This window comes from Sceloporus occidentalis, unplaced genomic scaffold (assembly GCF_023333645.1).
Source record: "Sceloporus occidentalis isolate IW3139 unplaced genomic scaffold, rSceOcc1.0.p SCAF_7, whole genome shotgun sequence".
Lineage (NCBI taxonomy): Eukaryota > Metazoa > Chordata > Lepidosauria > Squamata > Phrynosomatidae > Sceloporus > Sceloporus occidentalis.
In genome coordinates, this window is record NW_028316987.1 from 77,439,639 (window position 1) to 77,459,851 (window position 20,213).

General features: G+C 43.8%; 1 protein-coding gene and 2 pseudogenes across 7 annotated transcripts in view; 2 read left to right on the forward strand and 1 right to left on the reverse strand.

The window, feature by feature from the left end:
- Positions 1 to 1,850: 1,850 nt before the first annotated feature.
- On the reverse strand, positions 1,851 to 10,996 carry LOC149309997 (microtubule nucleation factor SSNA1 pseudogene; annotated as a pseudogene). 6 transcript variants are annotated; one of them, XR_016281963.1, is made up of 4 exons: positions 10,120 to 10,796; positions 8,681 to 8,788; positions 5,905 to 6,022; positions 1,851 to 3,824 (listed from the first exon to the last, which is right to left on the reverse strand). The product of XR_016281963.1 is annotated as a microtubule nucleation factor SSNA1 pseudogene, transcript variant X4 (transcript). The 6 variants fall into 6 exon arrangements; XR_016281962.1 differs by lacking the exon at positions 8,681 to 8,788; XR_016281961.1 differs by lacking the exon at positions 5,905 to 6,022.
- Positions 7,545 to 8,405, forward strand: LOC149309998 (centromere protein V pseudogene; annotated as a pseudogene).
- A 246-nt stretch (positions 10,997 to 11,242) lies between the features above and the next one.
- Positions 11,243 to 20,213, forward strand: part of LOC149309999 (WW domain-containing adapter protein with coiled-coil) — a 59,093-nt gene continuing 50,122 nt past the window's right edge. Inside the window, exons 1-3 of the mRNA XM_089533442.1 lie at positions 11,243 to 11,509; positions 11,614 to 11,650; positions 13,917 to 14,112. Coding sequence (XP_089389568.1) covers positions 11,469 to 11,509; positions 11,614 to 11,650; positions 13,917 to 14,112 — 274 coding nt within the window. The 5' untranslated portion in view covers positions 11,243 to 11,468. The remainder of the gene's footprint in view (positions 11,510 to 11,613; positions 11,651 to 13,916; positions 14,113 to 20,213) is intronic.

Below are 20,213 nucleotides of genomic sequence, written 5' to 3' on the forward strand. Positions count from 1 at the left end.
GTTGTAAGCAGAGTTTTAGAAATGGAAAATCAAACCAACAGTTACCTAACCGTTTGACTTGATCTATGCAATAAATTTTAAACTTTTTTTTTCAAGGCTCTCGTAAAAACAACTTACTCAGTTCAGTTGTTGCATACTCGGTTGTTGTTTTTCTCCTGCAACAAGACACACTTCTCTGCAAATTAAATGGAGCATCAGCTTCACCATTTCTCCTCTAAAAAATCAAAGTGTGATTTTTTTTTAAAAAAAAAACATTGTCCTGGGACTAATCTACACATAAATGTATTATGTGAACTGTTGATTTTCACACATTTGCATTGGCGCTTAATTGTCTTCACTTTCCTGTGCAAATTCACATCTATTCCCCTTACCACCGAAAATGCACAGCCATGCATACTGATACGAAACGGACAGATGGTCACGTTTGATAGTACGCCTTCTCGTGAATACATTGGTAAAAATCACGATATCTTTTTCTGCAGTTTGAGGAGTTTTTCGCTTTCCGCCCCAGCAAAAAGCCTAAATTCCTCCAAATCACATGTGGAGGGATCACAGTTTTTAATTGTGTAGACAAGCCACTACAGTTTGACCATTGTAGAAATACAACACTGGACTAGTTGAGACTTTGGAGTGATCCAAAGGTTGGACAGGTCTCAGAGGCTAGGGGTTCTTCCCCCATACTCAAGGTGTGGGGGAGATATCACGATAAGAGCACTGCCTTGAAAGGCAAAGAATATGGCTCAGGTCCAGGCTATTTGGCAGCCCATATCTCTCTGTATGAGCTGGCCCAGGCTTTGAGATCATTAGGAGAGACCCTTCTCTCAGTCCCACTACCATCACAAGCATGATTGCTGGGGTCACCAAGGAGGGCTTTCTTGGTGGCTGCTCCTTTGGAACTCCCTACTCAGGAATGCCAGAATGGTCCCCACCTTGTTGTCAGAGCCCCAAAGAGACAGCGACAAGGTGGCCACCATGTTCCCACCACCACTGTCACTCCTTTTTTAAGGGGCTGGGGTGCCCTGAAGAGACGAGTAGTGGTGGCAGTGGGTGTGTGTGGAGGAGTGGAGCTCTCTTGACAGAGGTGGATAAATATCTCACAAAGCTACAGATCCCAGAATTCCACAGCATTAAGCCATGGCAGTTAAAGCAGTGTCAAACTGCATTACAGTGGGTCATTGGTATCTGCTAGAGTTTGGTTCCAGGACACCCCAGGGATACCAAAAGCCATGGGTGTTCAAGCCTCATTAAATACAATGGAGAATAAAATGGTGTTTCCTCATAAAATAGTAAAATAAAAGTGTTTTTTTAAAATTATAATTAAAAAAAATTTTTTTCAGGCCCTGGATGCTTGATTCTGGATATAGAGGGCTGAATCAGTTTCTGCAATGCAGGCTGGATCTGAGTTTCTCTCTTCCTCATTTTTACCACCGCTGCTACTACATCATCCACCTGGCCTACTTAAGTCTTCACCACCCCTGCCAAACAGAAGTTCCCTTCATGAGGAACCACCTGGGCTGGTGGTAGTCTAGCTCTGGCCCAGCCCTGCACCACTTCCCCAGCCAGGCAATGAGTTGGTGGAGGATCAACACAGCACTTAAGCAGGGCTTGGAGGGAGCAAGATGAGATGGTGGCAATAAATATGAGCCATCAGGGTAGGGGTGGCTACACTGAGGGGAGCCCACCACAATTAGGAGGATGGTCCTAGTTTTCCTCTTGGAAATGTTGAAGAGTATGTGTTCCATCTAATAACCAACAGCAAAATCTCTCTGGGCACCTTCTATGAAAAATCCAGTCTACTTTCATGATAGAGTAGCTCAGGCAGTGGAAGAAATAGGTCCTCATTTAATTCATTATAAGAACTGTGGAGCCCTGAAAATTTCACAGCATGTGAACTTTTAATTGCCGCCCCGCATTTTTACAACCAGAGGGCTGACACTCTTCAAATCCAAGTACCCCTTATTTGTGTCTCTCGAGTGAGTGGACCAAAAATGTAGTACTGCAAAGGAAACCCCTCACTGCACAATTGTCTGATATTATCTTTTGGGAAACCAGATCCAAACATCTGTGACATTCTTCAAAGGAGATTTCATCTCAACATGCTGATTTGGATGCAGGAACTGGAGTTGGACTCTACAGCAGATTATTACTCAGTGTTTGCCAGAGACTGTCCTCTTTATAGCTTCAGTGTAAGGGGCGTAGGCATGTGAAGTGGGGAGAGATTTTAATATTTATACTTTTGCAGGCAGGGTTCTCCTAATATTCAACTTTTTAGAGATGAAAATGCAAACATGCCTACCAATCTGAAGAAGTTGTGCCTCTCAGCACAAGTTAATCAGTAGAAGCCTTGATTGTTTGAGGCTGTATCTGCATTGCAGAAATAATCCAGTTTAACACCACTTTGGCTGCCATGGCTCAAAGCTATGGAATTCTGGGAATTGTAGTTTTGTAAGAAATTTAGTCTTCTGTGTCAGAGAGCTCTGGTGTCACAACAAACAATTTCCAAAATTCCACAGAATTGTGCCATGGCAGTTAAAGTGGTATCAAACTGGATTCTTTCTGCAGTGCTGACACAAGCTATGACTCTGGGAGACCAGGTGTGAATCTCCACTTGGATGTGGAAACCCACTGGGTGACGTTGGGCAAGTCACACTGTCTCAGAGTCAGAGGAAAGCAAAGATTTCTGAAAAAAGCTTGCCTAGAAAACCCTATGGTTAGGGTCACCTTAGGATCACTGTTAATTGGAAACAACTTGAAGACACTCAACAATAAGAACATGGCAAACATTTGTACAAGTTTAAACTTTGGCTTCTTTTAGGAAATTGTTGTTTTTGGTCTATTTTGCATGGAAATGGATATGAAACAAACTTTTAAATATTATAGGTACTCTTTGTTAAATGTTTGTTTCATTTGAATAGTGAGCAAAATCATCAATATTTTGCTCTCTTTCAATATGGTACCTCTATTGCCATGTTTGAAATTCATCCATTCTGGTGAAAGAAATACTTAAAATCTACTCTGCTTTTCATAGATTTTATTCTAACATGTTGTACCCTGCATAGATCCTTAAGGAGAAGTGGGAAAGAAATAATAATAATAATAATAATAATAATAATGGCTTTCAGAACTATAATGCTAAACTTAAGAGCCTTTAGTCCTCAATTTTTTGAACTGTTGGCACCTCAAATAATTGGACCCCGCTGCAAATGCTTTCTGTTCAAAATCTGTTTAAGTTAAATACTTAATTTTTAAGAACTTTATTTCTACTTATTTGTTGCTTCTTTGATTTTAAAAATTGTACCTTGACACCTGAGGGAACATGCTACAAAAGAGCAAAGCATGGCATGTGTATAACGTTTTACCAAACTTAACACTAAGTTGACTGGACTCCCAACAGGTGAACATCCCTCACTACAGTACTTTTTGGCTCTGTCATTTTGTCCAAATCCCCCATTTCGGTTTTCAAAACGTTCAACAGCGTCCGAGAACTTTCCAAGATCTTCTCATACGCTAGTTCTGTTTCAGCAAGAATTTTATCAAGTTCCTTCTGGGCAGTGATTTTCCACGCTAAGCGTTCACAAACACAGGCCAATTGTTTTGTCAGCATCTCAAGTTCCTCCTGGACTTTCTTCTTCTCCTCTTCCTCTTCCTGGATTTGCTTGTTTAGTTCTTCTCTTTGCAAGTACATCTCCTCTACAAATTTCACAAGCTCGTTATTATAGCTTTGCAGAACAGCCCCTTGGTGGGTCATCTTCTTGGCTCCTTCCTTCCAAGGAAGAGGAAATGTCTTTTCTTTGACTAGATGTGATCCTCACCACTCAAAAGTCCTGTTTATAATTTAAAGAAGAAAAGAACCATCCTTTAGCAATGCCATGTTACGCCAGAAGAGGCACAATGGTGGCTACATCTATACTGCAGAATTAAAACAGTTTGCACCGCTTTAACTGCCATAGAATTTTGGGATTTGTAGTTGTATGAACTATTTACCCTTCTCTGTCAGAGAACTTTGGTGTCACAACAAATTACAAATCCCAATATTCCATAGAATGGAGCCATGGCAATTAAAGCAGTGTTATTGATGTTGTTGTGTGCCTTCAAGTCATTTCCAACTTATAGTGACCCAAAGGCAAACCTATTATGTGGTTTTCTTGGCAAGTTTCTTTGGGGAGGGGGGGTTTGCCACTGCCACCTTCTGAGACCGAGAGACTATGACTTGCCCAAGGTCACCCAGTGGGTTTCATGGCTGAGCCAGGATTTGAACCCTGGTTTCCAGAGTCTTCGTCCAACATGCAAACTACTGCACCAAAATTTCATTAATTCTGTAGTGTGGCAGCAGCCGGAAACACAGCTCAATAAGTGAGGATTGCAATGCAGTTAAGAGAACTGCAGGCATGCCTCAGTTAGCAAAGCATCAGCTACCTTCACCATGCGAAAAAAAGTCATAGATGTTTGTCGGGCTATCCAAATGGAAATCTTAAGAAAGAAAATTTCATCCCTGGGTACATTTTGGAAGAAGCCTCCAAGTGCTCGCTAAGAGATTTAAATTTTATTGTTTTACTTATGCAAAGCTCACGTGACCTGGTTGTTTCATTTCACATGTGCATATCATTAGATTTGAATAAAACATTTGCTGAAACATGTTGGGGTTGTGTTCTTTTTTAAATGGTGCATCTCTATTCTCTGCATGTTATTTCTGCCTCTAGGACTGAATTTCCTATTAAAATAGTCCCAGAAACATGTGGTTCATTCTGTAGTCTGAGACACATCCAAGAATCGGATTTTATCACTGCTTGAATTTTGTTTAGTTCAACGTGAGAAAGATTGTGGTCTCTTAATGACAAGGCTTTAGCTGCTGATATTTTAAGCAGGGGTGGGCCCCATGACCTCACAAAAGAGGGGGAATCTAGTCCCCAAACATTTCAGTAGCATGCCTTGCATTGCTGTCCCTAGGCAGCGTTCAGAGCAAAAACCTGGTATGCATCTGTCTGTATAAAACAGTTGGTCACACCTCCTTTTGCCCCACATCACCCAACCCACTAAACCTACAGCAAATGCTAGGAATGTGCGCCAAAAATAATGTTGCTGTCTTTTCTTGCTTCGCCTGTTCCCAGAAAATCTATGGGCTGTTACAGGAGGGGAGGGAATTGCTCCTCAAATGAATTTTTTCTTCTGTCCCCAAATGTTTAGCATTACAGAAAAGAGACAGTGAACATTGCTCATATCTAGAGCTGTTATATTTGTTGTGTTTGCATTCCCTTGGTAACTTTGTCTGTCCCTTTTCTTTGGGTGCATAAACTTTTATTTAAATGCCATTAGTTTTATATTACAGTGGGCTCTTGGTATCTGACCCCCTGTGGATACCCAAATCCATGGGTACTGAGTTCCTATGGAATACAATGGCATATTAAAATGGTGTCCTTTATATAAAATGGCAAAACCAAGATCTCCTTTTTGGAATATATATCTTTTTGGAATATTTTCAAGCTGTGGATGCTTGATTCTGAGGAAGGTGGATCAATGGATAACTGTACTGCAATGCAAGAAATTTGGGAACTGAAAGGAAATTTCATGGTGGAGGAGGGCATAAATCCTATTTGGTGGGGCAATGCCTTCATTTTGTCACTCCATGTGAGAATCTGCCAAGTCTTCTTCCCATTACATTTCAATATAACATGCAAACCATGTGCCTTCAAGTCATTCACTTTCCATTCTTATTTTTCTTGCCTGCTTTCTTGCAACACCTTTGCGCGACCAAGGGAGCTGACCAAATGGCTCAATAAAGACACTATAACTATATGGCTTTGGGAAAGGATGCAAAGGATATGCATGAGTGGACAAAAGAATGTGTACATATGCAGTTGCAGCGATGAAAGTACCTATTTTTGAAATCCACTGAAAACAACTTGCCTTCTTGATCCTTGCCCTTCGTGGCTGGCCGTCCGGGGGGGCGGGGGCAGGAGGCGATGACTTGAGGATATTCTAGAGATATCGTCAATGCATCCCTTAGGGAAGGACATGTTCCATCCTGTTTGAAGGAAGCAGCGGTCAGGCCACTCCTGAAAAGACCTTCCCTTGACCCCCTGGAAATGAACAGCTATAGGCCAGTTTCCTATCTACCTTTTTGAGCAAAGTGATTGAGAGGGCAGTTGCTCTTCAGCTCCAGGTTGTCTTGGAGGAAACCATTTATCTAGATCCCTTTCAAACTGGCTTTAGGACAGGATATGGAGTTGAGACTGCCATGATTGCCTTAGCTGATGACCTTCGGCTGGGCATTGACAGGGGCAGTGTGACCTGGTTGGTGTTACTGGACCTCTCAGCAGCCTTTGACACAATAGGCCATGACATCCTCTTGGAACGCCTGAGAAAGTGAGGAACTGGAGGCAATGCACTGCAAAGGTTCCGTTTCTTCCTCTTGGGCAGATTCCAGAGGGTGATGCTCGGGGACAGTGACTCAGGTAAAAAAGGAGCTCTGCTATAACCACTGCCTGCTTTTAATGCTTATTTTAAAGTATGTTTTAATTCTGTACTGTTTATGTGTTGTTTTGGGGGTAGGGGTGAGAAATTGGGATATGAGTTTGTACTGTTTTAACTTGTAAGTTGACCCAATTGTGTTGCACAGAAAGGATTATTATTATTATTATTATTCACGTATGCACATCTATAAGGAATGCAAAAGTGTGTGTACACATGTATCGGAGCTGTTGGTATGTGTGTGCAAATGAAGAATTTTGTTTAAGAGCAAATAAATGTATGTATGTGAATGTGGGTGAAACAGGTGCACTAAACAGGTAAAGGATGGACTCTTTGTTTCTGTTCATTGAATCTGTTCTGTGATAGAGCCATCAATCTCTGCATTTATATGCTAACTTGCAGCTGGAAATACACCTATCTCATCTGACGCTGGAAAACAAATCTGGTCAGACTCTCAAGTGTGAATCACATAGCCAATATGAATGCAGTCTGAGGCTGCTACCACACTACAGAATTAATGCAGTTTGACACTGTTTTCACTGCCATCACTCCATCCTATAATATCCTGGGTTTTGTAGTTTGTTGTGGAACCAGAACAAACAGAGAAGGCTAAACATCTCACAAAACTACAAGTTCTAAAAGTCCATAGCACTGGGCCATGGCAGTCAAAGTGGTGTCAAACTTGATTATTTCTGCAATGCGGAGGCACCCATTGAAAACCCTTCATGCGTAGAACTCTGACGCTTGCTGTTTGCATTCCCTTGGTCCCTTTGCTGGCTCCTCCTCTTTGGGGGCCTGAGCTCTATTTCTGAATGCTCATCTGAAGTTTTAGCAATGCATTTAGTTCTGGGACTGAAGGGAAATTCCACAGAGAGGCATAATTCTTATTTTTTGGGGAGGGGGCAATGCTTTTGTCTAAATACTAAAAATATTCATAGAAATACAAATCCATGCTTCTTAATCATGCACAAAATGGAGGACCTTTTGGGATTCTTCCTGGAGAGAAGGTTGAAATGGAGGGCATGTGGAGAAGAGAGGGAGAGAAAGGGGGGGAAGCAAGTGTGGCTAGCAAGAGCATGGCGAAGACTAGGAGGAGGACATCTCCCACAACACCAGCACCACCAGCACCACCAGGTCCTTCCAGGCAGAAAGGCCCTGCTTCGGGTGGGAGGAAGCCTTGGGCGACCCCAGCAAGCCAGCCCTCCAAAGGGGCTGCAAAGAAGCAGCAGCAGCAGCAGCAGCTGTCTCCACTGCCTCCTCCTTCCAAAAGGAAGGCGGTGGAAAGTGGGGCTGGAGCAGCCCCGAAAGGCAATGGTGCTGGAGGTGGGGAAGAGTGGTGCCCCCTGGCACTGGGGTCCCAGAGGGAGCGTTGGATCCAGTTCCAGAAGCGCCAAGGGGTCAGCTGCGAGGAGGCGGCCAAACTCTTGCTGGACACTTTTGAATACCGAGGGCTGGTGAAACACACAGGTGGCTGCCACTGCGGAGCCGTCCGCTTCGAGGTTTGGGCTTCGGATACCCTCCATATCTTTGACTGCAACTGCAGCATTTGTGTCAAGAAGCAAAATAAGCATTTCATTGTTCCTGCCTCACATTTCAAGCTGCTGAAGGGTGCTGACAATCTCACCACTTACGCCTTCAACACCCGCCGTGCCCAGCATACCTTTTGCAAGACCTGTGGCGTCCAGAGCTTTTACACGCCCCGCTCTAATCCAGACGGCTATGGAATTGCTCCGCACTGCCTGGACGAGGGCACCGTGAGCAGCGCCACTGTGGAGACCTTCGATGGCAAAGAGTGGGAAAAGGCTGTGAACGCTCATCCTACAATCAAGAACATGTCGAAACCAAGAGACACCTGATCCCAGCATCGTAGGTACTCCAAGATATCCATCTGGAAAGCAAATTTCTGTTCCAGACATGTTTAGGAAATAAAGGCTGTATTTTTGTAAGATTAAAAAAAAAAAAAAAAGAAAAAAAAGAAAAAAAAGAAATGGAGGGCATGTCTTGGAAAAGGCAGGTGGCCAGACATCCTCCTTTTCCAGGACATAGCCTACATTTAGCCTTCTTGTTCAGAAGGAATTCCAAAATGTCCTCCATGTGGCACTTGACTAAGGAGCATGGATTTACATCTGAGTGTTCTTAGCTTTTCTTTTCTGCCCAGTTGGATTCCAAAACATCCTCCATTTTGAGCATGACTTAAAAATCATGGACTTACGTTTTTATGGGTGTTTTTAGGGTTTTATCATTTTATCCGCACTTTTTCTTGAAGGTCCTCCATTTTGCGGTGCCTTGTTCTCCTTGGTGGTTATTAGGACCATCTGGGCTGGGAAAGTGTGCATGAAAGGAAGGAGGACAGCGTGTACAGGAAAAAGCAGGGTGACCCGGTGCCCTCCTTTTCCAGGACGTGTCCTACATTTCAAGCTTTCTCTCCCGGAGGAAATCCCCAAACGTCCTCCATTTGGAGCATCCCTTATTATTATGATTGAGTTTCATTTATATAGCGCTGTAAATTTACACAGCGCTGTACATGCAGTCAGTTAAAATAGATAAAACAAACCTGCCTGTGGCATACATTCTACGAAGATAATTAAATATAATATAATACATATTAATTCATGTCAACATTCAAACAATAAAAAATAGCAGATAAAAATTAAAACAACAAATTAAAATAACACTGGATAACAATCATGTGATGTTTGGGAATTTATATGAGTGTTTTCAGGTCTTAATTTTTGGAATGTCCTCCATTTTGTTCCTCGAAGGTCCTCCACTTTGCGGTGTCTTGTCCTTCCCTCCTTGGCAGTTAATAGGGACTTTCGTCAGCTTGCCCTGGACAGAAGGTGGAAATGTAGGACATGTCCTGGAAAAGGAGGACCCCTGGTCACACTGTCTCAGCTTTACTCTCCCAATGCAAGGTGAGAGAGGGAGGGAAAAAGGGCTCTTTGACAGCCCCAGAATAGCCTTCTCCTCCTTCCAAGTGACTCCCAGAATAGCTGCCTTGTTGCCACCCTTCACTTAGAAGTTGGAACTGGGGGCGGGCCTAGAGGGGGCGTGGCCCCGACCAGCCATTCAACGCCGTCGGGGGAGACTGCAGAAACACAATCAGGCACAGCTGGAAGAAAGGGGCGGGGCATATCCTGCGCCTGCGCAGTGCCAAAACTGAGGCCGCCCTCATGGTCGTTGCCCTTCTTTCCGCCCTTATAGCCATCCCAAGCCTGCGCACTCCTTACCGACCCACTCTCCACCCCTGTGGGATGCTGGGATTTGTAGTCTTGAGAGGTATTTCCCCCTAGGTGAGCACTGAACCTAGGTTGCAACAGCAATGCAGGATTAATCCAGTTTTACACGGTTTTAAATGCCATGGCTAAAGGTTAGGGAATGCTGGGATTTGTATCCAGGGCTGCAGTCACACTGGAGAGATAACCCGGTTTGGGACCGCTTTAACTCTTTGTCTGGTTCTGTGCTATGGAATTCTGGGAGTTGGAGTTTGTTGTGGGGCCCAGAGCGGAGCTCCGCTCCGCTCTGGGCCCACAACAATCTCCAACTCCCAGAATTCCATAGATTTAAGCAAGAAAAAGAGTTAAAGCGGTCCCAAACCGGGTTATCTCTCCAGTGTGGATGCAGTCTATAACTCTAAACCGCCGTCCATACCGAAACCTTCACTCCTCCATCCTCACTCTTCCTTAATTCGTCTCTCGCTTCGGGAAGCTGCGGCTTCGTCGGCGTCAGAACGGGTTCGAACCGGAACGAGATCCGAAGAGAAGCCTCTCCGTCGACCAATCAGAACAGAGGAACCGCCCCCTCCATTCGGCGAGCCTTTTTTTTTCCGTTACGGAAATGGCCGACGGTGCTCGCGCGGTTCTCATTCTCTGCCTCCGGATCTAACCGAAGCTGAGGAGGTCTGTTTCGGAGAGAGCCGATGTTTCTCCGAAAGCGAGGCGGAAACCACCGATGTTTGCCGAAGGTTGGAGCCTCGCACGAAACATACGAAATCCTCCGCGACAGGAAAAGGTTGGTTTCCGTCAAGTAACGGAAATTGCCGATGTTTACCGAAGAATGGTGCTTCGGAAGAAGTATCCTCGGCAAGTGACGGAAGTCGCCGATGTTTGCCGAAGATTGGCGCCTCAGAAGAAGGGCTTATAAATAAATCCCCAGAGGGAGGTTTCCGTCGAGTGACGGAAATCACCGATATTTCCCGAAGATTGGTCCCAGAAGAAAAGCTATAAATCCCCAGAGAAAGGGAGTTAGGTAGGTTTCCGGCGAGTGACGGAAACCGCCGATGTTCCCCGAAGAATGTTCCCTCAGAATAAGGGCTTATAAATCTCGAGAAAGGGAGAGAGGTTATTTTCCGGCGAGTGACGGAAATTACCGATGTTTTCCGAAGGTTGGTCCCTCAGAAGAAGGGCTTATGAATCCCCTACAAAAGGGGAGGGGCGAGTGACGGAAACCGCCGATCTCCCCCGAAGCGTCGTGGAGGCAAAAGGCGGGACGCCGTCGTCGTCGATAGCGCTGGGAAAGAGGAAGGAGGTGATTTGCTTCTCTTCCCTTTTTTTTCTCGTCTCCAGAAAAAGTGGGCGGAGCTTCGACGGAAAGAGCCGAGAGGAGCCGAAGCCTAGCGAACGCCGCCTGAGTTGCCCGGATGTAGTTGGACGGCGGTGGTAGTATTGGGAGCAGCGACTGTGAGGGAGAAGGAGAGGAAGAGGAAGAGGAGGAGGAGGAGGCGGCAGCGGAGGGAGGGAGGGAGGGAAGGAAGGAGGGACGCCGCCGCCGTCGTCGGTGCTAGGCTCTGTGTGCGAGTCCTGCGGCGGTTCGTCGTTTGCGGGGCGGCGATGGGCCCGTGAGCGCCGCCGCTTCCCCTCAGAGCCGAGCCGCCCCGCCTCCTCCTCCTCCTCTTCCTCCCCTTCCCCGTCCCTTCGGCGGCTCCCGTGCCCCGGCCGCGCCCTCCTCCTCCTCCTCCTCCTCCTGGTCCCCTCAGTCTCCCTCTCACAGGCCGGGCATTGATGGTAATGTATGCGAGGAAACAGCAAAGACTCAACGATGGGTAAATAGAGCCCCCTCCCTCCCCCCCTCCCTCTCCCCCAACGGCCGGTAACGGCCTCTCGGCAACGCCTGTCTCAACCCTCTCTTCTCTTTTCTCCTCCTCAGCTGTCACGACCGCAAGGGGGACTCGCAGCCCTACCAGGTATAACCACCACGGAGGCAGCGGCGGCGGCGGCGGCGGAGGAGAGTGGGAGGAGGAGGAGGAGGAGGAGGGCCAACAGAGCTACGCGAGCGCAGGCTCCGGCCGACGCTGTAGGCCGCGCAGGGCCCGAACGCTTCCTAAGACTCGGCCGAAGGAAGGAGGGGGCGCCGGCGGCCCTTTCTCTTCCTCCTCCTTCTCTTCCTCCTTGTTCTTGGCCCCGAAGCCTAAACGGAGCCAAGGCTCGGAGGAAGCCAGAGGCCTAGGCCTCAGATTGGGCCTCGGTCGTTGGAGGGGAGGAACGGCCGCGGCATTGTTGTTTTCGCTTCACATTTAGGCTGCGTCCACTCTGGGGAGATAACTCGGTTTGGAATCGCTTTAACTTGTTGTCTGGCTCATTGCTGTGGAATTCTGGGAGTTGGAGTTTGTTGTGGGGCCCACAACAAACTCCAACTCCCAGAATTCCACAGCAAAGAGCCAGAAAAAGAGTCAAAAGCAGTTTTAGGGTCCCATGATATTAGGGTCTCCCTCCCTGTGATAGAGGCCTTAGGTTCATCCTAAGTCAGGAAGGACTTGGAGGCACACAAAAGACACACACACACACACAAAACGTGCTGGAAAGGATCCCACACACACAAAAAATGCTTCTTGGCTCCCCCTTTTTAAGAGAGGAAACATAAGCCGGATCAGATCACGGCCATGGCTTGCAGTGAACAAGTCTGGAAGAGAATTGGTTCTTCGATCCCCTTCCTGTCTTAAATTGGGAGTAAAAATAATAAAAAACCAGGTACCTGTGAAGATAATTGGGAACAGTGGGAGGAGGTGCAAAAAATCGAACAAGCAAACTAAATTGGGGTTGTTTGACTATTGAATTCTTAGCCCTAAGTGAGTATATAAAGGGGATTTTTGACAGTCCATCGAATGTAAACACGCACCACACAGAGGCTGGTGTCCTGAAGTCGAGGAGGTGAGAATAGCTGCTGGCCAATATGCTTACAGAGTGGTGTTTTCCGTAGGACACAGGGGCTGTTGCTGTTAAATAAATGCACAGCGGTTGTAAGACATGCACGTTGCATCCCCATGACTCTTGGGCAACTGTTAGTCCCTCTTAGGAATTGGTAGTTTCAGGAAAAATACACCACAGCTAGCCTTGTTTCACAGAGGTCCTACTGAGTAAAATCCTGACACCTCTGTGCTTTGTGTAAGATAGCACACAGTGGGAGGTGATTATATGGTCTCTGGAACCAGTATAAAACTCCCCATGCACTTTGCATTTTTGTTTACACACTTTAGTGTAACACTGAGGCATTTTTCATAGCAACTTTTGCTTTTTTTGCAAAGGAAGGAATGCTATTGTACTGCATTTGTATTGTATAATGCCTTCTAAAATAATAAATAGCCGTTACCCAACAGGCACCTACACAGGGCAATTGCCATTAACACTGATACTGGTAATAGTATTTAGATACTTTAGAAGGTAATTGGAGTTGAAGAAAAGCATGTTCAGCTAATTATATTTTGAGTAAGTCCCAGTGTTAGTGTATGGATGAAAGGCTCACTGTTGCCATTGTGTGTGCTCATTCATTTCCAGCGTATGGTGACCCTTAGGTGAACTTACCATGGGGTTTGCTTGACAAGAATTGTTCAGAGAGGGTTGGCTTTTGCCCTTTTGAGGCTGAGAGAATGTAACTTGCCCACGGTCACCCAGTGGGTTTCCATGGCCAAAAGGGGAATTGGACCCTGGCCTCCAGAACTGAGTCTAAGGCTGAAACTGCTACATGAGTGGTTCCCAGCTGCTGCAGTACACCATTGCTGGCTTTCTGAAAGAGCTGCCTGTTATTCAGTTGGTAAAATGGTATCACATTAGATTGGCTCTGTACAGTTGGGAAACTGGTAATGAGGTGGTGGTTTACAGGTTGTTTTGAACTGCAGCTCTGCCATGCTGCAGTTTTGAAACAGATATTTCAAAAGCAATTGGGAATAATAATAATAATAATAATAGATTTATTTCTAGCCGGCCCAATCATGAAGAATCCGGGCGGGAATAGTTTGGTATACAGTTGTTCAAGTGGTGGTGAGCGTTAAAAATTTGATGAGGCTGACATAGTCCCTTTGCAGTTGCCAAAGTAGTTTTTTGGGTATAAGTGGTAGTTTATTTAACTGACATTATAGGAATAAAAATCTGTAGATGAAAAATATTGGTTATACATTCTTGTCTGCTCCCAGGACACAGCTTAAATTTCTGTATTTGTCTTGTACTTTCTTGCAGGCTCTTAAATACTCATCAAAGAGTCACCCCAGTGGTGGTGATCATCGGCATGAGAAGATGCGAGACACCACAGATCCTTCACCACCAAATAAAATGTTGCGGCGCTCTGATAGTCCTGAAAACAAATATGGTGACAGCACTGGACACAGTAAAGCTAAAAGCATGCATACTCACAGAGTTAGAGAGAGGGATGGTGGTGAGTTAATCTTAACTGAATTTTATTCAAAATACTACTAGCTTGCAATGCATGCTTCAGAATAAAGCACATCATTCCCCAACAGTATTTCAGTCATTACACTGCCAAAAGGAAATACATGGATAACATTTTTTGTTCATTTGTTCTATTTTCTTAGATCGCTGTAACTAGATGTTTGGCTTTTTCGTATGTTACAAATAGAAGACCTCCTAAATAATTAGCCCAGGATTAAACAAGTCATAGTGTTTTCTTTCAATTCTCCATGTCATTTTGTTGTGTGTAACGTATTTCATTTACACATACTTCTTTGCAAAAGTTGGAATCACTAGTGATTATCTAAATTCATTAATGGTAATGATCAGTTACTTTCTACTGTTAGCTGATCAGTTACACAGAGGTCATACCAACATGGGCCATTCTAAAACTATTAGCATTCTTTAAAATTTATTGAAGGTAGGTTTAAAAATATTTCTTTTTTGAAAGTGGAAAGCTGTGATTTTAACTACCTTACAATCTCCAATTTTTTGTTGCTAACTTTTACTGAAATCTGGTTAAGTTTGCTCAAATCTGTTTTAACCTTTACATAGAAAGTGTTGTAGCTTTCCCTTTCTGCACTAGTGTGCGACATGACATAAACCAATATACAGCACATGAGATCCCATCATCCTTATTGGGTTGAGCAGTGGTGGTTCATGAATTGTGCTGCAGGGCTGTCTCTGAAATAGTGGTGGAAACCCCATTCTTAGCTTGGTCCATGAACTGCTTGTACATTTGGGCCTGATATCTGTCCACCTATTTGGAAAGAAAGGGTCTGGAATTAGATGCCTCTTCAATCACTTGACATCGTGGTAGGATTTGTGGGTAAATAGATCCTCTTATCTAGAACAGTGGTCCCCAAACTGTACCCTTTAAGAGATTTTAGACTTCAGCTCCCAGAAGCCTCAGTCATGTTGGCCAATAGTCTAGGATTTTGGGAGCTGAAGTCCAAAATCCTTTAAAGAGCACAGATTGGGGACCACTGATCTAGAAGATGCAAGTGTTGTAACTAGTGTTTTGTAGATTGGGCACTCCATTCTTATTAACATCTCTGCCTAAATTTGCTTGATTTCTCAATTTTTTTGTGAGAAGGAGGACAATCAGTTTTCAGACTTTTCATTGATAACAAGATTTATTTTTTAAAGTATATCCTGCATTTATTGTAAGTAACCACAGTATAGTGTGAATCTGATTTCATTTCAGGCATATGTATTTTAAAACACAACACTCATTTTGTTCCTTTGGTTAGAAAAGCAATCAGACATTTTGAACATATGTTCAGTTTTGTAATAGAACTGCAGTAAATCTTTTAAAAGTGTTTGGTCAGACTAAGGGCCTGAATAGATGGGCCAAAAAAGCCGGCTTCCATGCAGTTCGGGGGCATGGTGATTAGATGCCGCACGCCCCCAAGACACACAGAAGACTAGCTGAAGCGTTCAGCTTTTAGGTTATTTTACAGCCTAATATAAAACACTTTAGAGATGGCACCAATACTTCTCATTTTTTTGCCCTCCAGGTGTTGTGGACCCAGCTCCTAGAATCTTTGACCCTCAGCTATGCTAAGGGTTTCAGGAAGTGAAGAAAAAACATCTGAAGGGTCAGAGCTGAAGAACTAACATAGGGGCAATCCAGACCGCCCCAAAGGGACAGGCTGGAGGCGCCCAGTTTCCCTCCGGAGGGACTGCAGCAGCCAAAGTGCGTGGCATCCCTCTGGACCAAAAAGAACCCGGAAAAAACGGTTTCTTTTTGGCACATCGGGACAACATCACCAGTGCCCCATTGGTGCACTGTGATGCTTCCAAGATGCAAGCGTGGCACCTGGCGGTGTGGATGTGGTGCCTCGCTTTCACCACGCACGCAAACCACGTGTGGACAGGACCATGTAAAGAGGGCGCTGTCCATACATATTAGGGTAGAGTGTGCGGTTGCCACACGCTCTGGAACCCTAATTTTGGTGCCAGCACGGTGCCTTCGGCCCGTCAGTTTCGGGCCATAATATTGTAGATTAGGGTTGAGGCTGCTAGGTTCAGTGTGTTGTAAATTTGGAAACTTCTTAATGGTGCAGGATGAAAACACTGCTTTCTATTTTGGATGTGCGTTTCTGTTTATATAGTGCAGTTGCAGAAATCACGTGCCCTTCAGATTTTGTCAGGCTACAAGTCCCAGCAGCCTTGGAAGCATTGCCAGTGGTGAGAAATGCTGGGAATTATAATTCAAGAAGGACTCATGATTCTCACCCTGATGTAGTACAGTCAGCTCTCTATATCCACAGATCCTTTAGCCGTGGATTCAACTGCCCACAGCTTGAACATATTTATAAATATATAAATTCCAAAAAGCAAACCTTGATTTTGTTATTTTATGTGGGGACACTATTTTACCATGCCATTGCATTTAATAGGATTTGAGCATCCATGGGACGTGTCTTGAAACAAAAGCCTGGCAGGTACCAAGAGCCCCCTGTGACATCCATATATACATAGTATTTTGCAAAGAATGATAAGATAATTGCCTATTTTAAGGGATTTACATTCTAGACAGCAGACACAAGAGACAAAATGGGGAAGGAAGTGGGAAATTGAGGTAGGGCTAATACAGGAGAAATATAAATCTGTATGTTCTGGGGCTTGTAGTAGTGTGTGAGACCAGAAGTTGTTCTACAAGAGACAATGTAATAACCAAAAAACCTGATCACATTCTACTTCTGAGACTGTTCACAACAATTCTCTTTAGGTAAGATCATGGAATAGTGATGTTTGGCACCTGTATTTACACTACTGGAAGTGTATTATTGGAACCTTAAAGTAGTAATGTGTTATTACTTTGAGAAGGCAGTATACTGCTATTAGCCTGCAAATAGAGTAATTATCCCTTCTTATATGTTGGGAAATTTGAGGAAAATCTGCTGGTCTGCAAAAGAGCTTTGTAAACCTGGGGTCATTTTAGAAATTATAGGAAAGTTTGGTGCCCTCCATGTCTCCACCCTAATGTTAGCTTTAGCTGATCAGAACAAAGTTACTGTAGCTTGTAGTGAACTATGACTTAAGGGTCCAAAATCACTGCAGAAACAATCCAGTTTGAGACCTCTTTAAGTGCCCTGGCTCAGTGCTAGGGAATTCCAGGAAATGTAGTTTGTTGTGACACCAAAGCTCTCTGTGTCTCACAAAACTACAGTTCACAGAATTCCCTAGCATTGAGCCAGGGCAGTTAAAGTGGTCTCAATCTAGATTATTTCTGCAGTGTGTTTTGGACCCAAATTGCTGGAATAAAAATATTTGTCAAATTCTTTTTAAAATAAGAGCAGCTTACTTGAGCGGCATTATAATACAATAGAATATAAAACTGGGGAGATGGATTTTAGAACGTCTACAGTTGTCTTGTACCTTGCTGGGCTAAATAACTTCTTAGGAAGTTATTTATCATTGATGCCAAACCCAACATTCAGGACTGTTGCGCTTGAAAAAAACAGGTATGCTGCCATGCCTTACTTGATGGAAGAGTGAGGTAAAATGGATTTAAAAAATTAAAGTACACTTTTAATAGAAGTAACCATCATATTAACAAAGGTCTGTGAAGTAGCAGGTGTCTGACATGTTTTGCTATACTTACTGAAGTATTCTACAGATAATTGGCTAATGAATGTTTCATAAGGTGGGCTACTTAAGTTTGGTATTTTTCCCCTCAAAAAGATAATTTGTTGTCTTTACTGAAAGGACAAGAAGCCTTTCTTTTTTCCCCCTTTTTAAAAAAATATATTTTATTTCATTATCTGCATCCTCCTTAGTTGTCTTTGTATTTACAATCTGTTACATCATAATATCTTTAAACCTATCTAATACATTGTCTTATCCTAACTAAATTCTTTCTTCTTGTATAGTCCCCTTACTCTTTTCTTTTCATTTCTTTCTTTCTTTTTTTCCGGTTCATGACACATGTTCTTCCCTTCTTATTATCTTCTTCTTTCTTCTTTTATTTCTTTCTCTTTTTTCTATATAAAAGTTACAATTAGAAATATGTAGACTTGGATTATAACCAGAAAAAAGGGTCCTAGATTGAGAGAAAAAATAGGGAAAGCAGTAGAGGAGAGGGAAAGAAAAATAGCTAGAAAAAGGAAGGAGGGGGAGGAAAAGGTAAGAAGTCTCTTTCAACCAGGGGGCTGAATTCAGTTTTTGGATAAATTTTTGGCTTTGTGTATATGATTTCCATCTTTTAGAAAAAGGTAAAATACATATAAAAAGTGGGAAGCCACTAAAGAGTGGTGTGGGGAAAACAGTCATGTAGGGAGGCCTAGTAGAGCAGAATTCAGACCCTAAGGTCCCCTGCCTTTGTTTTACTAAGCGTTGTCATGGGGCTGATTTTAGGGCTCCCGAGGGCTGGGCATCCATACACGCCCAGCCTTTCTAGCGGAGCCTGTGTGCCATCTTGCCAGCACCCCACCGCATGGGGTGGGCAATGATGACGTGCGGGTGTCTGCATGCCCAAATGGAAGTAGTGGCGGTGGCAATGCGTGCAAGCGCCATTATAGTTTTTCTAAAAAGGAGCCACTCTAGGCGGCTTTTTAGGGCGCGTGTTGATGCTGTGCTATGGGGTAGGCGTGGCGCCGACAAGGGACAGAAAGGAGTGCCATGGAGGTGCCCGTCTTTTTCGACCCAAAGTTGTATTATAGTACAGCTGAACCTGTTTTCGCTTTCTGTATTTCGTACACTTTGCAGATAATGATAGTCAACCTAATCTAATTATTTTCCAGCTGTTCTGATGAAGAATCAATTAGAATGGGGATGTATTTGAGATATATGTGCCTCTCAAAGGTCACATTTGGCTGTTTCACCAGCAAAGGTCTATCTTACTGTAGGGGAATAGTGTTATTTTCTCAGTGGTATGGTGCCACGGTTCAGTTTTGGGTTCCATGTGTGTCCACCTGCACCTTCCTCTAAAGCTGCTGCTTTTCATAGCAGAGCTGTCAGGCTCTTTAATACTGGAATAGCACAGATGAGAGGATAAGCTATCTGTACCTGCTATCACTTCTGCTGTGGTGCATTTCTATCACATGCCAGCAGAGTCATGGACCCCTAGTATTGGCTCTTACAGATATCTTTTCACACAGATCTACATTTTATTGGTCATCCAAAACATTAGTGACATCTCCTGTTTTTTTATTAAAAGAAAAAAAACACAAGATAGCCAAGAGTTCAATACAAGAAAATGCCAGTATATCGTATCACCTTAATGTTTGTACTTCTCTCCTAATGCTCACTTTGAGAAAAAATTAATGTATTGTGTGAGGCTAGGCTAGTGTCATCTTGCTTCCATAATTGATACATAAATAAGTGCAAAGAAAAACATGTCCATCTTGATAAATTCAGTAGAAGTTATGGAGAGTCAATTCATTTTAGTTTTTGAAAAAAATACTAGGAACAAGTGGGTTTTGATTTACATTAGGGTTGCCTTCCTGGACTTCCAGTGTAAATTGAGTTTGACATAAATGTGGTGAGCCAGTTCCATAAAAAGTCATTGGAGACCAGGGGGATATGTTCTGACAGAGGCGAAGTACAACAGTTAGTGGCTTTACTCAGTCCATCACCATTCTAAAAAAGGACTGAAGGATAAAACATCAGAACTTACTGTATATACTCATGTATAAGTCTAGAAATTTTGATCAAAAAACTGACCCAAAAAGCCTAGATTGACTTACCCATAGGTCAAAGTACTGTATTTTAACACTTACTTTAAAAAAGGAACCATCCCTTGGTGAAAGGCAAGAGTGTCATCTGTCCTGGAGGCACTGACCCCATTTTATTCTCTATCCATCCAGCCTTTAGGATGAGCACAAACAGTTATGCTTGCTGGAATTTTCTAAGTTCTTTGGCATCGATGTCCTTTGCTTCATCCTTTACATCTTTTGTTACATACCTCTAACTTCTACCCTCTACTTATCCATGCATCATATCAAAAGCCATAATTTTGGCCCTAAAACCTGTCTTGAGGTCATGAGGTCGACTCATTGTTGAGTATATACGGTAACCTTTTCCAGGTTAGAGAAATGTGCAGGTGTTGTCCAGAGCACC